This window comes from Meles meles, chromosome 17 (assembly GCF_922984935.1).
Source record: "Meles meles chromosome 17, mMelMel3.1 paternal haplotype, whole genome shotgun sequence".
Taxonomy (NCBI): Eukaryota; Metazoa; Chordata; class Mammalia; order Carnivora; family Mustelidae; genus Meles; species Meles meles.
In genome coordinates, this window is record NC_060082.1 from 5,782,309 (window position 1) to 5,799,645 (window position 17,337).

At 73.1% G+C, this 17,337-nt stretch overlaps 1 protein-coding gene and 12 non-coding genes across 13 annotated transcripts; 8 read left to right on the forward strand and 5 right to left on the reverse strand.

Moving 5' to 3' along the window:
• The first annotated feature begins 133 nt into the window (after positions 1-133).
• TRNAG-UCC lies at positions 134-205 on the forward strand. Its single transcript has one exon. It is a non-coding gene; the product is annotated as a tRNA-Gly (tRNA).
• Positions 206-515: 310 nt separating this feature from the next.
• TRNAE-CUC lies at positions 516-587 on the forward strand. Its single transcript has one exon. It is a non-coding gene; the product is annotated as a tRNA-Glu (tRNA).
• Positions 588-4,196: 3,609 nt separating this feature from the next.
• On the reverse strand, positions 4,197-4,267 carry TRNAG-GCC. The gene has a single exon. It is a non-coding gene; the product is annotated as a tRNA-Gly (tRNA).
• Positions 4,268-5,822: 1,555 nt separating this feature from the next.
• On the reverse strand, positions 5,823-5,905 carry TRNAL-CAG. Its single transcript has one exon. It is a non-coding gene; the product is annotated as a tRNA-Leu (tRNA).
• Positions 5,906-6,418: 513 nt separating this feature from the next.
• TRNAD-GUC lies at positions 6,419-6,490 on the forward strand. Its single transcript has one exon. It is a non-coding gene; the product is annotated as a tRNA-Asp (tRNA).
• A 744-nt stretch (positions 6,491-7,234) lies between these two features.
• Positions 7,235-7,306, forward strand: TRNAG-UCC. The gene has a single exon. It is a non-coding gene; the product is annotated as a tRNA-Gly (tRNA).
• A 310-nt stretch (positions 7,307-7,616) lies between these two features.
• Positions 7,617-7,688, forward strand: TRNAE-CUC. Its single transcript has one exon. It is a non-coding gene; the product is annotated as a tRNA-Glu (tRNA).
• Positions 7,689-9,821: 2,133 nt separating this feature from the next.
• Positions 9,822-16,918, reverse strand: LOC123928262 (collagen alpha-1(I) chain-like). The gene is made up of 8 exons (XM_045983342.1): positions 16,827-16,918; positions 15,380-15,551; positions 14,905-15,191; positions 13,237-14,580; positions 12,343-12,901; positions 11,761-12,170; positions 10,908-11,079; positions 9,822-10,763 (listed from the first exon to the last, which is right to left on the reverse strand). The coding sequence occupies exons 1-8, from the start codon at positions 16,916-16,918 to the stop codon at positions 9,822-9,824; spliced, it is 3,978 nt and encodes a 1,325-aa protein (XP_045839298.1).
• On the reverse strand, positions 11,309-11,379 carry TRNAG-GCC. Its single transcript has one exon. It is a non-coding gene; the product is annotated as a tRNA-Gly (tRNA).
• TRNAL-CAG lies at positions 12,929-13,011 on the reverse strand. Its single transcript has one exon. It is a non-coding gene; the product is annotated as a tRNA-Leu (tRNA).
• TRNAD-GUC lies at positions 13,525-13,596 on the forward strand. The gene has a single exon. It is a non-coding gene; the product is annotated as a tRNA-Asp (tRNA).
• TRNAG-UCC lies at positions 14,341-14,412 on the forward strand. The gene has a single exon. It is a non-coding gene; the product is annotated as a tRNA-Gly (tRNA).
• Positions 14,723-14,794, forward strand: TRNAE-CUC. The gene has a single exon. It is a non-coding gene; the product is annotated as a tRNA-Glu (tRNA).
• Positions 16,919-17,337: the final 419 nt, after the last annotated feature.

A 17,337-nucleotide genomic window follows, 5' to 3' on the forward strand; every position in this document is an offset into this window, starting at 1 on the left:
GCGCGGCGCTGTGGACCGGCGGGTCGTCGGGGCAGGGCCGCGGCGCGCTGGGCCGCCGAGGCGGTGACCAGAGCCGCGTGCAGACGCCGGGGCGAACCCTGGGCCGGCGTCTGGGGGCGGCCCGGGCTGTGCAGCGTTGGTGGTATAGTGGTGAGCATAGCTGCCTTCCAAGCAGTTGACCCGGGTTCGATTCCCGGCCAACGCAGCTGGCCAACCTTTTGCGCGTCTCCAGGGCCCCGGTGGCCAGGCCCCATGGCAGCCGGGAGCCCGGAGCGCCCCCGAGGCCGGCGCGCTGCGGTGCTGAGGCGGCCGGAGCGGGTCCGCAGGTTGAGCGCCGGTGGCAGGGGAGGAGGCGCACGGCGTTTTGAGGGCGCTGCCAGCGGGGCAGGCGGATTGGCAGGGCGGGGGGGTGGCTGGCGGTGGCCAGGCAGGGGCCCCGGAGCCCAAGCAGAGGCGAGCGGGTGGGATGGAGGCGCCGGGTCCAGGGGGTGCGGGCCAGGCGCGGCACCCGACGCTCCCTGGTGGTCTAGTGGTTAGGATTCGGCGCTCTCACCGCCGCGGCCCGGGTTCGATTCCCGGTCAGGGAAGCCTTTCTTCTTCCTCTCGGCCTACCCACCTCCGCAGCGCATCGGCACGCACCCCCTTTTAGCCCAAGCTCCATGGCTTCTCCCTGGCCCCGTGGCCAGGGCGCCCGCACCAGGCCAGCCGCCCCGTCCAGCCCGAGCCTTGCCCTGTCGCGTCGGCCAGGCCAAGCCTTTTGGCCTCGCAGGTGGGGTGGGACTTCCGCGCCTCCCCTGGACGCTCACCTGCCCCCGCGCCCCCCCTTCGCCCCTCGGACACCACCCCAGAGGCCGCGGCCGCCTCTGTCCCCGCGGAGGGGCCCCCAACAGACGCCGGGACGGACGGCCACCGCAGGGACTTGGACTCTCCCGCGGCACACCGGGGCCGCCCGTGACCAGCGACCCCTTGCTGCTTCCTGAGGTGCTAGTTGGCGGCGTGGGTGCCTTGAAGAGGAGGGGGCGGTGGGAGTGGGAGTCGGGTCACCTGCTGGAGCCCCTGGTCCCCTCCCTCGCCCCCCACCCTCGGGCCAGCCACCGCTGGGGCCAGCTTCCACAGCACCGGCCACCCCCGGGGCTGGCGGCGTCTCCCCGGCGCCGGCGGGTGTGGGTCACCTGGGTGGCGGGCTCCAGCCGGGATGGGAGCAGAGAGGCACACCGCGGCGCCCGGCACGTGGAGTGGGCAAAGCGAATCTGGGCGCGTCCGGGTAGCCCGGCCCCCGGGCAGCGGAGGTTGGCGAGCGGGGAGATGCAGAAGGCCGCCGGGGAGAAGCCAACAGCCCTGCCGCTGCGAGGCGGTGGAGGCACACCGGACGCACACACAGGGTGGGCTTGGGGCCAACCGCGTCACCAGTCGCCTGAATCCAAGGCAAAGTGGCCAGGGTGTTCCCTGCAACACCTGTCTTCCCCTCCGGTCTTTCCCACGGGCGCCTTCGGGCCCACCTAGCCCCGATCTCCTCCGCCCCTCTCTCCACCCCGTTCCCCGGGGTGTCCTCTTGTGCGGATGCTCCTCCGGCTCAGTCACAGGGCACAGTCTCCTTCCCGCCAGCGCTCGCACCCCTCGTCCGCAGGGGGTTTGCGGTCCACTCAGAGACGGTCTCCTACAGAGCCCCAGCGGACAGCCCGTGCGCCGCCCCAACCTGCCACAGCAGCCCACCCGCAGGACCGGGATGAGGTCGGGGCAGCGGTGGGAAGGAGCCCCTGTGAGCGCCCAGATCCTTCCCGTCGTCCCAGGAAGGCCCCTCTGCACCCTCGCGTGGGGGTGGCTGTGTGGGGGTGGGGGGTCGAGTCAGCGGCGGAGGGGGATAGGGCAGGATCAAGGTGTTGGCTGCCCTGGGTGGCCTCCCACGGGGGTGAGGGCACAGGGTGAAAAGGATCCCAGAAAGAGGGGAGGTCTGGGAGCAGCACGGGTGTGTGTGTTGACGGGGGAGGAGCGGGGCGAGGAACCGTGGGTCTGGTGGGACCCGGGGGAGACCGTGGCTGGCCACTCGGGCAGGGTCTCTGCAGAGGCTTGGGGCGGCAGGGGCCCCTTGCCCAGCTCCTTGCCCGGCACGTGTGTGCACCTGTGCAGGAGAATGAGATGCGAGGGAGGGGAGGGCACAGAGGGGCGGAGTGTGCCTGAGGATCCCGTGGGAGGCGGAGACCGAGTGCCGGCCTTGAGGGTGAGAGGTGGGTGGGGGCTACAAGGGGCGGGTGGAGACCGGAGGCTGGCGGGAGCAGCAGGCGGGCGGCGAGTGGTGGGGAGCGTGCCCCGGTGCCCTGCGAGAGGGCTGGAGGCTCCCCCGTGGTGGGAAGGACCCAGGAGGAGGAGGTGTGGGGGGCGGCAAAGACTGCTCTGCTGTGCTCTGCTCTGCTCTGCTGTGCTTTGCTGGGACCGTGCTGGGTGGTGGCGTGGGGCCCATGGGTGGGGTCCAAGGGGCGTGGGTGGGAAGCGGGCGGGCGGGCGGGCAGGCAGGCAAGGGCAACAGACAGAGTGAGCAGACCGCATCTGGGACCAGGCCTAGCGGTGGTGGGTGGGGGGGCGCGTCTGAGGGGAGATCCACCGCCCCCTGGAGATCTCAACCGCCTGTCATCGGGACGACAGGTCACGTCTCGGGGGTCGTCCTGGGGTTGGGATTCCGAGAGGCCAAAGGCACCAAGGCGACGCTGGATCATTTCCCCCGGATCAGGACGTGGCTAGGAGGGGCCGTGGAGGCCGGGGACAGGTGTGGGGATGTTGGGGCAGGAGGGGCTGGCAGGGGCGGCGGCGCAGGCTGCGCTGGTCCTCGTGTTGCTGGGTGTGAGCGACCGGGTGAGGACGGTAGTGGTGGACCTTTGCCGTCCATCGGTGACGGTCCGCGAGCTGCCGTGGTGGTGGTGTCGATGGTCCTGGCGGCGGCGGCGACCTCGGCGGTGGCGGGGACGGGGCCGGCGTCGGAACCGTGGGCCGTGCTGTCCGTGCCGGGGTGGTGGCGGTGGAGTGGGAGGAGGAGGAGGACTTCGGTGCTGTTGGTGACGAAGCCTATGCTGCTGCACGGGTCACACGGTGGACCCGGTCGTGCTGCTGATGGCGGCGGGACGGTGAAGGAGGCAGTGCTGTGGGCGGCGGTGCGGGAGCCGGCGTGGCGATGGTGGTCTAGGTCCTGCCGCCGCTGGTACTGGGGATGGGTGGTGGACTGGGTGGGGCGCGGGGTGGCCGAACGGACGGTGGAGGACTGGGCGCCGTTGGCACGGATGCCCGCGGCGATACGCTGGAGCTGGACGGGGTCCAGTTGGTGACGGCGTCGGTGACGGCGTCGGTGATGGTGAAGGACTTGAGTGCTGTTGGCCACGGAGCCCGTGGCGGTGTGGTGGCGGTGGGCTTGGTCCTGCAGGTGGCGGTGGTGGCGTTGGCGGCGGCCGCAGGGGTGCTGGCCCTGGTGCTGGCAGCGGTCCAGGCGCTGCCACGCTGGTGGGCTTGGTGGCTCCGCCGCCAGTGCCACGGCTGCTGCTGTTGCCGAGAAGGGAAGGTTGGCGGTGCTGGAGGGGGAGCTTGGTGCCGGCGGTGGTCTTCGGGTTGGGAGCCCGGCGGAGTGGGCCTCGCTGGGGCAGCGACAGGATATAGAGCGCAGGGGGCTGGGGACGGGGGTGGGGGGGGGAGGTGCGGGGGGGGGGGCGGGGCGGCTGCCGGGGGTGCGTCCAAGAGAGTTTGTGAGGGTCCCTGTGGGGGAATGGGATGTATCAGCGCTAGGGGTGGCAAGTTCATGGCTCCTGGTTTTGCCAAGAGAGGAGAACCTTGGGGCCGTGGGTGGAGTGAGGCAGGGAGCGAGCAAGTGTGGCGAAAGGCGTGGAGGTGGGGCGAGGCGCCCGCGTGGGCGCGCTGCGGGGCGGGTGGGTGTGTGGTGGTGGGGGGGCCGTGGCGGCAGTGCCGGAAGGGCCCCGGGTGCTGAGGTCTTGAAGAGCAAAGGGGCAAGGAGAGCGTGTAGGCGGGCCCGGGGCCTTGGGGTGTGGGTTGAGTTTGGTCCCCTGGGCCAGCGAAGCGGAGAGGAAGGGAAGGGGCGTCGGGGCAGGGGCAGGGCTCCCGGGAAGGAGCCGAGCTGGCTGAGGCCAGCGGGCTCCAGCCGGGGAGAGAGGAAGCCCTTCTGTGCGCTGGGGCTGCAGGGCCAAAAGGGGACGGCGTGCTGCATGGGCCGGGAATCGAACCTGGGCCTCCCGCGTGGCAGGCGAGAATTCTACCACTGAACCACCCATGCACCGATGGCGGTGGTCAACCGACGGCTCCAAACAGCGGTCCGGGCCGGAGCCAGGGCCAGAACCGGAGCCAGGGCCAGGGCCAGGGCCAGGGCCAGGGCCAGGGCCAGGGCCAGGGCCAGGGCGGCGGTCAGGACCAGGGCCAGGGCCAGGGCGGGGGTCAGGACCAGGGCCAGAGCCAGTCGTGTGAGCCTCCTGTTCCGCTGGAGCAGGAGGCGGCCGCGTGGTCCAGAGAGGAGGCTGCACGCACGTCTAGAGCGCTTGGGAGCGGCGGCCGCGGCAGAGATGGGCCGAGCGAGGCACAGTCGCCCGGAGGCGGACTAGGCTCCTCCTGCCTTTTCTCCCTGGTCCAGGGCCGCCGCCAGGGCCAAGCCCGGCCAGAACCCCAACCCCACCCAGCGCGGGCGATCATCTGGGGCAGGTGCAGCTGAGCACCGCCGTTCCCTTGGGCGGCTACTCTCCGCCGGACCCACAGGCCCTTTGGCGGATGGCTTTCCCGCCCGTGCCGCGTGGGCGCGATCCCGCGGGGCTGGGGAACGGAGCTGCGGTTGAGTGTGCGCACACGTGGGGTGCCATGGGGTGGCGTGAGTGTGGGTGGGTGTGTGGGGGTGGTTGGGTGGGTGTCCGCGGGGGCTCGTGCGCGCCGCACGCGTGTCGTGTGTAGGAGATGGAGGCCCCGGAGCGCCGCGAGCGTGGCCGAGGAGCGCTGAGGGTCTGAGCTCTGGCCCGCAGCTCTCCCTGGGGGTCCAACTCGGGCCGGTGGTGGAGAGGCAGGAGCCCTCGGCCGCTCGGGGCTGCTGGCTATCTGGCGGACAGGGAGCGCGGTGAGGGAGCGCCGCTGGGGTCCTCGGGTCCAGGCCGGGGGGCCGGGCTTGGGGCGCCCAGGTGGGAGGCCTGGGGATGCAGGGCTTCCTTCCGCCCAGCGCTCGGCGGAGCACTCATGCCGGGTTGGACTCCTGGGCCAGGCCCACCCAAGGCAGGGCCGTGTGGTGGGCCCGCGAGCAGATGGCTGGGCGGCCTGGGTCCCCGGCCGGAGGCAGGCGGGTGTGGCCAGGGTAAGGCGTCCAGGGCAGCGCGGGCCACCTGAGTGGGGTGTGGCGAGAATGGAACGGGGGCCGGGCGGGAAGGGCAGGGTGCTCGTCCCCCACCGTGCTCCTGGTGGCGGAAGCGCAGGGCTCTGAGAGCGAAGCACTGTTCAGCGGGCACCCGTGGGCGGGAGAAGCGAGGGCGGAGGGCTTTCGGCACTGGCGCACGCCGCTGGTCTGCAGGGGCCGGTGGGAGGGGCAAGAACGCAGCCCTCGGCAAGCGGGCGAGGAGGGAGTTGCCCAGGCCTGCGGCTGTGGGATCAGGTGAGAGAGGCGCGCGAGAGGGTGGACGAGGGCGTGTGCGCGCCAAGCCTGTGGTCCGGAGGGTCCAGGCGTCCGAGCTCCGTCCTGGGCCCCTTGCGCCGGGGTGTAGGGCCGCAGCGGCCCGCCAGGCAAGGACAGGGCTTGCCGGAGGGCGTGGCCCAGGCCCGCGGGGTCCCGTGCCCTGGTAGGGCAGGCCAAAAGGTGGGCCTGTCAGGAGTGGGATTCGAACCCACGCCTCCAGGGGAGACTGCGACCTGAACGCAGCGCCTTAGACCGCTCGGCCATCCTGACGGCGGGGCTGGGCGCGTCGCCGCTCGCCTGGCTGGGACCCGGCGCGAAGGCTGCCGCTGGCTGGCGGCGGTGTGGCTGCGCCAGGGACGGGACGCGCGCCGCCGCCGCCGCCGCCCTCGCACATCCCCCGGCGCGCGCCCAGAGGGCGGCGTCGGGCCCGCCTCTCTCGCCGCCGCCCCCAGCTCCTCCCCCTCTCCCTCCTCGGCCTCTGCCCTTCCTGGGCGCCCGTCCTCCTGGTCGCAGCCTCGCTTGTCCTGTGGGGCGGCTTCTCCCCGCGCGATCCGCGCCCGGCAGGGCAGAGGCCGTGGCGCGCTGGGAGTGTTGGGCCGGCGTCCGGGTCCGGGGTCCGTCCCGAGCCGGGCAGGGGGGCTGCTGGGACGGCGGACGACGTTGGTTTGGGGTCGGGTCCGGTGCGGCCCGCGGCGGGCGCCTGTGGAAAGCAGGGCGTCGAGGGCAGGGGTAGGCGTGGGCAGGCAGGCGGAGAGGGGTCGGGCGGCCGGACGGCCGCCGCCGTCCTCGTTAGTATAGTGGTGAGTATCCCCGCCTGTCACGCGGGAGACCGGGGTTCGATTCCCCGACGGGGAGGCGAGGCGAGACGCCCTTTTTGGGCGCCGCCGGCGCCGCCCCCGCTCCGCGCAAACGCTTGCCCCGCCAGGGCCCTTGTCCTCCTCCCTCCGGCGTGCGGCCAGAGGCCGCCAGGGCCACGACGGCCGCCCGGCCTGCTCACCGTCGACCACCGCCACCCTTTTGCCTTCCTCGGCGTCGGGGCGGCGCGCCGGCGGGCTCGCCACAGCCCAGCCAGGGCCTTCCGTCGTGCCCGGGCCACCCCGGGCTCCCCGGTTATTGGACGCCGCCCGGTCTGGGCGGGGCGGGGGCGGAGGACGGATGGAGGGGACAGGACGGGACGGGGCGGGACGCGGGGGACGGGTGGGCCGCGGCTGGGTGGGGTCCTCCGTGGGCGCGGGATGTGGCCTCACCCAGCAGCCTGTGGAGAAGGGCCGGGGCGAGCGCGTGGCGGGAGGGAGGCGGATCTCGGGGGACGGGGATTCCCGGCCGGCAGAGGGGGCGTGGTGGGGGCGGGGGTGGTCCCCGGAGCGCCCCCCAAGGGCGGGTGGCGGGCGGGCCCGGGGAGCCGCCCAGCCGCGTGGGGCTGGCGCGGGTGGGACGCCGGGCGGCCTCTGCTGGCGCGAGCAGCTGCGCGGCGCTGTGGACCGGCGGGTCGTCGGGGCAGGGCCGCGGCGCGCTGGGCCGCCGAGGCGGTGACCAGAGCCGCGTGCAGACGCCGGGGCGAACCCTGGGCCGGCGTCTGGGGGCGGCCCGGGCTGTGCAGCGTTGGTGGTATAGTGGTGAGCATAGCTGCCTTCCAAGCAGTTGACCCGGGTTCGATTCCCGGCCAACGCAGCTGGCCAACCTTTTGCGCGTCTCCAGGGCCCCGGTGGCCAGGCCCCATGGCAGCCGGGAGCCCGGAGCGCCCCCGAGGCCGGCGCGCTGCGGTGCTGAGGCGGCCGGAGCGGGTCCGCAGGTTGAGCGCCGGTGGCAGGGGAGGAGGCGCACGGCGTTTTGAGGGCGCTGCCAGCGGGGCAGGCGGATTGGCAGGGCGGGGGGGTGGCTGGCGGTGGCCAGGCAGGGGCCCCGGAGCCCAAGCAGAGGCGAGCGGGTGGGATGGAGGCGCCGGGTCCAGGGGGTGCGGGCCAGGCGCGGCACCCGACGCTCCCTGGTGGTCTAGTGGTTAGGATTCGGCGCTCTCACCGCCGCGGCCCGGGTTCGATTCCCGGTCAGGGAAGCCTTTCTTCTTCCTCTCGGCCTACCCACCTCCGCAGCGCATCGGCACGCACCCCCTTTTAGCCCAAGCTCCATGGCTTCTCCCTGGCCCCGTGGCCAGGGCGCCCGCACCAGGCCAGCCGCCCCGTCCAGCCCGAGCCTTGCCCTGTCGCGTCGGCCAGGCCAAGCCTTTTGGCCTCGCAGGTGGGGTGGGACTTCCGCGCCTCCCCTGGACGCTCACCTGCCCCCGCGCCCCCCCTTCGCCCCTCGGACACCACCCCAGAGGCCGCGGCCGCCTCTGTCCCCGCGGAGGGGCCCCCAACAGACGCCGGGACGGACGGCCACCGCAGGGACTTGGACTCTCCCGCGGCACACCGGGGCCGCCCGTGACCAGCGACCCCTTGCTGCTTCCTGAGGTGCTAGTTGGCGGCGTGGGTGCCTTGAAGAGGAGGGGGCGGTGGGAGTGGGAGTCGGGTCACCTGCTGGAGCCCCTGGTCCCCTCCCTCGCCCCCCACCCTCGGGCCAGCCACCGCTGGGGCCAGCTTCCACAGCACCGGCCACCCCCGGGGCTGGCGGCGTCTCCCCGGCGCCGGCGGGTGTGGGTCACCTGGGTGGCGGGCTCCAGCCGGGATGGGAGCAGAGAGGCACACCGCGGCGCCCGGCACGTGGAGTGGGCAAAGCGAATCTGGGCGCGTCCGGGTAGCCCGGCCCCCGGGCAGCGGAGGTTGGCGAGCGGGGAGATGCAGAAGGCCGCCGGGGAGAAGCCAACAGCCCTGCCGCTGCGAGGCGGTGGAGGCACACCGGACGCACACACAGGGTGGGCTTGGGGCCAACCCGCCCTTCCAGTCGCGTCACCAGTCGCCTGAATCCAAGGCAAAGTGGCCAGGGTGTTCCCTGCAACACCTGTCTTCCCCTCCGGTCTTTCCCACGGGCGCCTTCGGGCACACCTAGCCCCGATCTCCTCCGCCCCTCTCTCCACCCCGTTCCCCGGGGTGTCCTCTTGTGCGGATGCTCCTCCGGCTCAGTCACAGGGCACAGTCTCCTTCCCGCCAGCGCTCGCACCCCTCGTCCGCAGGGGGTTTGCGGTCCACTCAGAGACGGTCTCCTACAGAGCCCCAGCGGACAGCCCGTGCGCCGCCCCAACCTGCCACAGCAGCCCACCCGCAGGACCGGGATGAGGTCGGGGCAGCGGTGGGAAGGAGCCCCTGTGAGCGCCCAGATCCTTCCCGTCGTCCCAGGAAGGCCCCTCTGCACCCTCGCGTGGGGGTGGCTGTGTGGGGGTGGGGGGTCGAGTCAGCGGCGGAGGGGGATAGGGCAGGATCAAGGTGTTGGCTGCCCTGGGTGGCCTCCCACGGGGGTGAGGGCACAGGGTGAAAAGGATCCCAGAAAGAGGGGAGGTCTGGGAGCAGCACGGGTGTGTGTGTTGACGGGGGAGGAGCGGGGCGAGGAACCGTGGGTCTGGTGGGACCCGGGGGAGACCGTGGCTGGCCACTCGGGCAGGGTCTCTGCAGAGGCTTGGGGCGGCAGGGGCCCCTTGCCCAGCTCCATGCCCGGCACGTGTGTGCACCTGTGCGGGAGAATGAGATGCGAGGGAGGGGAGGGCACAGAGGGGCGGAGTGTGCCTGAGGATCCCGTGGGAGGCGGAGACCGAGTGCCGGCCTTGAGGGTGAGAGGTGGGTGGGGGCTACAAGGGGCGGGTGGAGACCGGAGGCTGGCGGGAGCAGCAGGCGGGCGGCGAGTGGTGGGGAGCGTGCCCCGGTGCCCTGCGAGAGGGCTGGAGGCTCCCCCGTGGTGGGAAGGACCCAGGAGGAGGAGGTGTGGGGGGCGGCAAAGACTGCTCTGCTGTGCTCTGCTCTGCTCTGCTGTGCTTTGCTGGGACCGTGCTGGGTGGTGGCGTGGGGCCCATGGTTGGGGTCCAAGGGGCGTGGGTGGGAAGCGGGCGGGCGGGCGGGCAGGCAGGCAAGGGCAACAGACAGAGTGAGCGGACCGCATCTGGGACCAGGCCTAGCGGTGGTCGGGGGGGGGGCGCGTCTGAGGGGAGATCCACCGCCCCCTGGAGATCTCAACCGCCTGTCATCGGGACGACCGGTCACGTCTCGGGGGTCGTCCTGGGGTTGGGATTCCGAGAGGCCAAAGGCACCAAGGCGACGCTGGATCATTTCCCCCGGATCAGGACGTGGCTAGGAGGGGCCGTGGAGGCCGGGGACAGGTGTGGGGATGTTGGGGCAGGAGGGGCTGGCAGGGGCGGCGGCGCAGGCCGCGCTGGTCCTCGTGTTGCTGGGTGTGAGCGACCGGGTGAGGACGGTGGTGGTGGACCTTTGCCGTCCATCGGTGACGGTCTGCGGGCTGCCGTGGTGGTGGTGTCGATGGTCCTGGCGGCGGCGGCGACCTCGGCGGTGGCGGGGACGGGGCCAGCGTCGGAACCGTGGGCCGTGCTGTCCGTGCCGGGGTGGTGGCGGTGGAGTGGGAGGAGGAGGAGGACTTCGGTGCTGTTGGTGACGAAGCCTATGCTGCTGCACGGGTCACACGGTGGACCCGGTCGTGTTGCTGATGGCGGCGGGACGGTGAAGGAGGCAGTGCTGTGGGCGGCGGTGCGGGAGCCGGCGTGGCGATGGTGGACTAGGTCCTGCCGCCGCTGGTACTGGGGATGGGTGGTGGACAGGGTGGGGCGCGGGGTGGCCGAACGGACGATGGAGGACTGGGCGCCGTTGGCACGGATGCCCGCGGCGATACGCTGGAGCTGGACGGGGTCCAGTTGGTGACGGCGTCGGTGACGGCGTCGGTGATGGTGAAGGATTGAGTGCTGTTGGCCACGGAGCCCGTGGCGGTGTGGTGGCGGTGGGCTTGGTCCTGTAGGTGGCGGTGGTGGCGTTGGCGGCGGCCGCAGGGGTGCTGGCCCTGGTGCTGGCAGCGGTCCAGGCGCTGCCACGCTGGTGGGCTTGGTGGCTCCGCCGCCAGTGCCACGGCTGCTGCTGTTGCCGAGAAGGGAAGGTTGGCGGTGCTGGAGGGGGAGCTTGGTGCCGGCGGTGGTCTTCGGGTTGGGAGCCCGGCGGAGTGGGCCTCGCTGGGGCAGCGACAGGATATAGAGCGCAGGGGGCTGGGGACGGGGGTGGGGGGGGGGAGGTGCGGGGGGGGGCGGGGCGGCTGCCGGGGGTGCGTCCAAGAGAGTTTGTGAGGGTCCCTGTGGGGGAATGGGATGTATCAGCGCTAGGGGTGGCAAGTTCATGGCTCCTGGTTTTGCCAAGAGAGGAGAACCTTGGGGCCGTGGGTGGAGTGAGGCAGGGAGCGAGCAAGTGTGGCGAAAGGCGTGGAGGTGGGGCGAGGCGCCCGCGTGGGCGCGCTGCGGGGCGGGTGGGTGTGTGGTGGTGGGGGGGCCGTGGCGGCAGTGCCGGAAGGGCCCCGGGTGCTGAGGTCTTGAAGAGCAAAGGGGCAAGGAGAGCGTGTAGGCGGGCCCGGGGCCTTGGGGTGTGGGTTGAGTTTGGTCCCCTGGGCCAGCGAAGCGGAGAGGAAGGGAAGGGGCGTCGGGGCAGGGGCAGGGCTCCCGGGAAGGAGCCGAGCTGGCTGAGGCCAGCGGGCTCCAGCCGGGGAGAGAGGAAGCCCTTCTGTGCGCTGGGGCTGCAGGGCCAAAAGGGGACGGCGTGCTGCATGGGCCGGGAATCGAACCCGGGCCTCCCGCGTGGCAGGCGAGAATTCTACCACTGAACCACCCATGCACCGATGGCGGTGGTCAACCGACGGCTCCAAACAGCGGTCCGGGCCGGAGCCAGGGCCAGAACCGGAGCCAGGGCCAGGGCCAGGGCCAGGGCCAGGGCCAGGGCCAGGGCGGCGGTCAGGACCAGGGCCAGGGCCAGGGCGGGGGTCAGGACCAGGGCCAGAGCCAGTCGTGTGAGCCTCCTGTTCCGCTGGAGCAGGAGGCGGCCGCGTGGTCCAGAGAGGAGGCTGCACGCACGTCTAGAGCGCTTGGGAGCGGCGGCCGCGGCAGAGATGGGCCGAGCGAGGCACAGTCGCCCGGAGGCGGACTAGGCTCCTCCTGCCTTTTCTCCCTGGTCCAGGGCCGCCGCCAGGGCCAAGCCCGGCCAGAACCCCAACCCCACCCAGCGCGGGCGATCATCTGGGGCAGGTGCAGCTGAGCACCGCCGTTCCCTTGGGCGGCTACTCTCCGCCGGACCCACAGGCCCTTTGGCGGATGGCTTTCCCGCCCGTGCCGCGTGGGCGCGATCCCGCGGGGCTGGGGAACGGAGCTGCGGTTGAGTGTGCGCACACGTGGGGTGCCATGGGGTGGCGTGAGTGTGGGTGGGTGTGTGGGGGTGGTTGGGTGGGTGTCCGCGGGGGCTCGTGCGCGCCGCACGCGTGTCGTGTGTAGGAGATGGAGGCCCCGGAGCGCCGCGAGCGTGGCCGAGGAGCGCTGAGGGTCTGAGCTCTGGCCCGCAGCTCTCCCTGGGGGTCCAACTCGGGCCGGTGGTGGAGAGGCAGGAGCCCTCGGCCGCTCGGGGCTGCTGGCTATCTGGCGGACAGGGAGCGCGGTGAGGGAGCGCCGCTGGGGTCCTCGGGTCCAGGCCGGGGGGGGGGGGCCGGGCTTGGGGCGCCCAGGTGGGAGGCCTGGGGATGCAGGGCTTCCTTCCGCCCAGCGCTCGGCGGAGCACTCATGCCGGGTTGGACTCCTGGGCCAGGCCCACCGAAGGCAGGGCCGTGTGGTGGGCCCGCGAGCAGATGGCTGGGCGGCCTGGGTCCCCGGCCGGAGGCAGGCGGGTGTGGCCAGGGTAAGGCGTCCAGGGCAGCGCGGGCCACCTGAGTGGGGTGTGGCGAGAATGGAACGGGGGCCGGGCGGGAAGGGCAGGGTGCTCGTCCCCCACCGTGCTCCTGGTGGCGGAAGCGCAGGGCTCTGAGAGCGAAGCACTGTTCAGCGGGCACCCGTGGGCGGGAGAAGCGAGGGCGGAGGGCTTTCGGCACTGGCGCACGCCGCTGGTCTGCAGGGGCCGGTGGGAGGGGCAAGAACGCAGCCCTCGGCAAGCGGGCGAGGAGGGAGTTGCCCAGGCCTGCGGCTGTGGGATCAGGTGAGAGAGGCGCGCGAGAGGGTGGACGAGGGCGTGTGCGCGCCAAGCCTGTGGTCCGGAGGGTCCAGGCGTCCGAGCTCCGTCCTGGGCCCCTTGCGCCGGGGTGTAGGGCCGCAGCGGCCCGCCAGGCAAGGACAGGGCTTGCCGGAGGGCGTGGCCCAGGCCCGCGGGGTCCCGTGCCCTGGTAGGGCAGGCCAAAAGGTGGGCCTGTCAGGAGTGGGATTCGAACCCACGCCTCCAGGGGAGACTGCGACCTGAACGCAGCGCCTTAGACCGCTCGGCCATCCTGACGGCGGGGCTGGGCGCGTCGCCGCTCGCCTGGCTGGGACCCGGCGCGAAGGCTGCCGCTGGCTGGCGGCGGTGTGGCTGCGCCAGGGACGGGACGCGCGCCGCCGCCGCCGCCGCCCTCGCACATCCCCCGGCGCGCGCCCAGAGGGCGGCGTCGGGCCCGCCTCTCTCGCCGCCGCCCCCAGCTCCTCCCCCTCTCCCTCCTCGGCCTCTGCCCTTCCTGGGCGCCCGTCCTCCTGGTCGCAGCCTCGCTTGTCCTGTGGGGCGGCTTCTCCCCGCGCGATCCGCGCCCGGCAGGGCAGAGGCCGTGGCGCGCTGGGAGTGTTGGGCCGGCGTCCGGGTCCGGGGTCCGTCCCGAGCCGGGCAGGGGGGCTGCTGGGACGGCGGACGACGTTGGTTTGGGGTCGGGTCCGGTGCGGCCCGCGGCGGGCGCCTGTGGAAAGCAGGGCGTCGAGGGCAGGGGTAGGCGTGGGCAGGCAGGCGGAGAGGGGTCGGGCGGCCGGACGGCCGCCGCCGTCCTCGTTAGTATAGTGGTGAGTATCCCCGCCTGTCACGCGGGAGACCGGGGTTCGATTCCCCGACGGGGAGGCGAGGCGAGACGCCCTTTTTGGGCGCCGCCGGCGCCGCCCCCGCTCCGCGCAAACGCTTGCCCCGCCAGGGCCCTTGTCCTCCTCCCTCCGGCGTGCGGCCAGAGGCCGCCAGGGCCACGACGGCCGCCCGGCCTGCTCACCGTCGACCACCGCCACCCTTTTGCCTTCCTCGGCGTCGGGGCGGCGCGCCGGCGGGCTCGCCACAGCCCAGCCAGGGCCTTCCGTCGTGCCCGGGCCACCCCGGGCTCCCCGGTTATTGGACGCCGCCCGGTCTGGGCGGGGCGGGGGCGGAGGACGGATGGAGGGGACCGGACGGGACGGGGCGGGACGCGGGGGACGGGTGGGCCGCGGCTGGGTGGGGTCCTCCGTGGGCGCGGGATGTGGCCTCACCCAGCAGCCTGTGGAGAAGGGCCGGGGCGAGCGCGTGGCGGGAGGGAGGCGGATCTCGGGGGACGGGGTTTCCCGGCCGGCAGAGGGGGCGTGGTGGGGGCGGGGGTGGTCCCCGGAGCGCCCCCCAAGGGCGGGTGGCGGGCGGGCCCGGGGAGCCGCCCAGCCGCGTGGGGCTGGCGCGGGTGGGACGCCGGGCGGCCTCTGCTGGCGCGAGCAGCTGCGCGGCGCTGTGGACCGGCGGGTCGTCGGGGCAGGGCCGCGGCGCGCTGGGCCGCCGAGGCGGTGACCAGAGCCGCGTGCAGACGCCGGGGCGAACCCTGGGCCGGCGTCTGGGGGCGGCCCGGGCTGTGCAGCGTTGGTGGTATAGTGGTGAGCATAGCTGCCTTCCAAGCAGTTGACCCGGGTTCGATTCCCGGCCAACGCAGCTGGCCAACCTTTTGCGCGTCTCCAGGGCCCCGGTGGCCAGGCCCCATGGCAGCCGGGAGCCCGGAGCGCCCCCGAGGCCGGCGCGCTGCGGTGCTGAGGCGGCCGGAGCGGGTCCGCAGGTTGAGCGCCTGTGGCAGGGGAGGAGGCGCACGGCGTTTTGAGGGCGCTGCCAGCGGGGCAGGCGGATTGGCAGGGCGGGGGGGTGGCTGGCGGTGGCCAGGCAGGGGCCCCGGAGCCCAAGCAGAGGCGAGCGGGTGGGATGGAGGCGCCGGGTCCAGGGGGTGCGGGCCAGGCGCGGCACCCGACGCTCCCTGGTGGTCTAGTGGTTAGGATTCGGCGCTCTCACCGCCGCGGCCCGGGTTCGATTCCCGGTCAGGGAAGCCTTTCTTCTTCCTCTCGGCCTACCCACCTCCGCAGCGCATCGGCACGCACCCCCTTTTAGCCCAAGCTCCATGGCTTCTCCCTGGCCCCGTGGCCAGGGCGCCCGCACCAGGCCAGCCGCCCCGTCCAGCCCGAGCCTTGCCCTGTCGCGTCGGCCAGGCCAAGCCTTTTGGCCTCGCAGGTGGGGTGGGACTTCCGCGCCTCCCCTGGACGCTCACCTGCCCCCGCGCCCCCCCTTCGCCCCTCGGACACCACCCCAGAGGCCGCGGCCGCCTCTGTCCCCGCGGAGGGGCCCCCAACAGACGCCGGGACGGACGGCCACCGCAGGGACTTGGACTCTCCCGCGGCACACCGGGGCCGCCCGTGACCAGCGACCCCTTGCTGCTTCCTGAGGTGCTAGTTGGCGGCGTGGGTGCCTTGAAGAGGAGGGGGCGGTGGGAGTGGGAGTCGGGTCACCTGCTGGAGCCCCTGGTCCCCTCCCTCGCCCCCCACCCTCGGGCCAGCCACCGCTGGGGCCAGCTTCCACAGCACCGGCCACCCCCGGGGCTGGCGGCGTCTCCCCGGCGCCGGCGGGTGTGGGTCACCTGGGTGGCGGGCTCCAGCCGGGATGGGAGCAGAGAGGCACACCGCGGCGCCCGGCACGTGGAGTGGGCAAAGCGAATCTGGGCGCGTCCGGGTAGCCCGGCCCCCGGGCAGCGGAGGTTGGCGAGCGGGGAGATGCAGAAGGCCGCCGGGGAGAAGCCAACAGCCCTGCCGCTGCGAGGCGGTGGAGGCACACCGGACGCACACACAGGGTGGGCTTGGGGCCAACCGCGTCACCAGTCGCCTGAATCCAAGGCAAAGTGGCCAGGGTGTTCCCTGCAACACCTGTCTTCCCCTCCGGTCTTTCCCACGGGCGCCTTCGGGCCCACCTAGCCCCGATCTCCTCCGCCCCTCTCTCCACCCCGTTCCCCGGGGTGTCCTCTTGTGCGGATGCTCCTCCGGCTCAGTCACAGGGCACAGTCTCCTTCCCGCCAGCGCTCGCACCCCTCGTCCGCAGGGGGTTTGCGGTCCACTCAGAGACGGTCTCCTACAGAGCCCCAGCGGACAGCCCGTGCGCCGCCCCAACCTGCCACAGCAGCCCACCCGCAGGACCGGGATGAGGTCGGGGCAGCGGTGGGAAGGAGCCCCTGTGAGCGCCCAGATCCTTCCCGTCGTCCCAGGAAGGCCCCTCTGCACCCTCGCGTGGGGGTGGCTGTGTGGGGGTGGGGGGTCGAGTCAGCGGCGGAGGGGGATAGGGCAGGATCAAGGTGTTGGCTGCCCTGGGTGGCCTCCCACGGGGGTGAGGGCACAGGGTGAAAAGGATCCCAGAAAGAGGGGAGGTCTGGGAGCAGCACGGGTGTGTGTGTTGACGGGGGAGGAGCGGGGCGAGGAACCGTGGGTCTGGTGGGACCCGGGGGAGACCGTGGCTGGCCACTCGGGCAGGGTCTCTGCAGAGGCTTGGGGCGGCAGGGGCCCCTTGCCCAGCTCCTTGCCCGGCACGTGTGTGCACCTGTGCAGGAGAATGAGATGCGAGGGAGGGGAGGGCACAGAGGGGCGGAGTGTGCCTGAGGATCCCGTGGGAGGCGGAGACCGAGTGCCGGCCTTGAGGGTGAGAGGTGGGTGGGGGCTACAAGGGGCGGGTGGAGACCGGAGGCTGGCGGGAGCAGCAGGCGGGCGGCGAGTGGTGGGGAGCGTGCCCCGGTGCCCTGCGAGAGGGCTGGAGGCTCCCCCGTGGTGGGAAGGACCCAGGAGGAGGAGGTGTGGGGGGCGGCAAAGACTGCTCTGCTGTGCTCTGCTCTGCTCTGCTGTGCTTTGCTGGGACCGTGCTGGGTGGTGGCGTGGGGCCCATGGGTGGGGTCCAAGGGGCGTGGGTGGGAAGCGGGCGGGTGGGCGGGCAGGCAGGCAAGGGCAACAGACAGAGTGAGCAGACCGCATCTGGGACCAGGCCTAGCGGTGGTGGGTGGGGGGGCGCGTCTGAGGGGAGATCCACCGCCCCCTGGAGATCTCAACCGCCTGTCATCGGGACGACAGGTCACGTCTCGGGGGTCGTCCTGGGGTTGGGATTCCGAGAGGCCAAAGGCACCAAGGCGACGCTGGATCATTTCCCCCGGATCAGGACGTGGCTAGGAGGGGCCGTGGAGGCCGGGGACAGGTGTGGGGATGTTGGGGCAGGAGGGGCTGGCAGGGGCGGCGGCGCAGGCTGCGCTGGTCCTCGTGTTGCTGGGTGTGAGCGACCGGGTGAGGACGGTAGTGGTGGACCTTTGCCGTCCATCGGTGACGGTCCGCGAGCTGCCGTGGTGGTGGTGTCGATGGTCCTGGCGGCGGCGGCGACCTCGGCGGTGGCGGGGACGGGGCCGGCGTCGGAACCGTGGGCCGTGCTGTCCGTGCCGGGGTGGTGGCGGTGGAGTGGGAGGAGGAGGAGGACTTCGGTGCTGTTGGTGACGAAGCCTATGCTGCTGCACGGGTCACACGGTGGACCCGGTCGTGCTGCTGATGGCGGCGGGACGGTGAAGGAGGCAGT

Coding starts and splice junctions, on each gene's coding strand:
- LOC123928262 (XM_045983342.1), bottom strand. CDS start 16,918: ATGATCCAGCGTCGCCTTGGTGCCTTTGGCCTCTCGGAATCCCAACCC. Junction 15,192..15,379: donor GGCTGGAGCCCGCCACCCAG/GTGACCCACACC, acceptor GCCGCCAACTAG/CACCTCAGGAAGCAGCAAGG. Junction 14,581..14,904: donor TGGACGGGGCGGCTGGCCTG/GTGCGGGCGCCC, acceptor CCCCGCTGGCAG/CGCCCTCAAAACGCCGTGCG.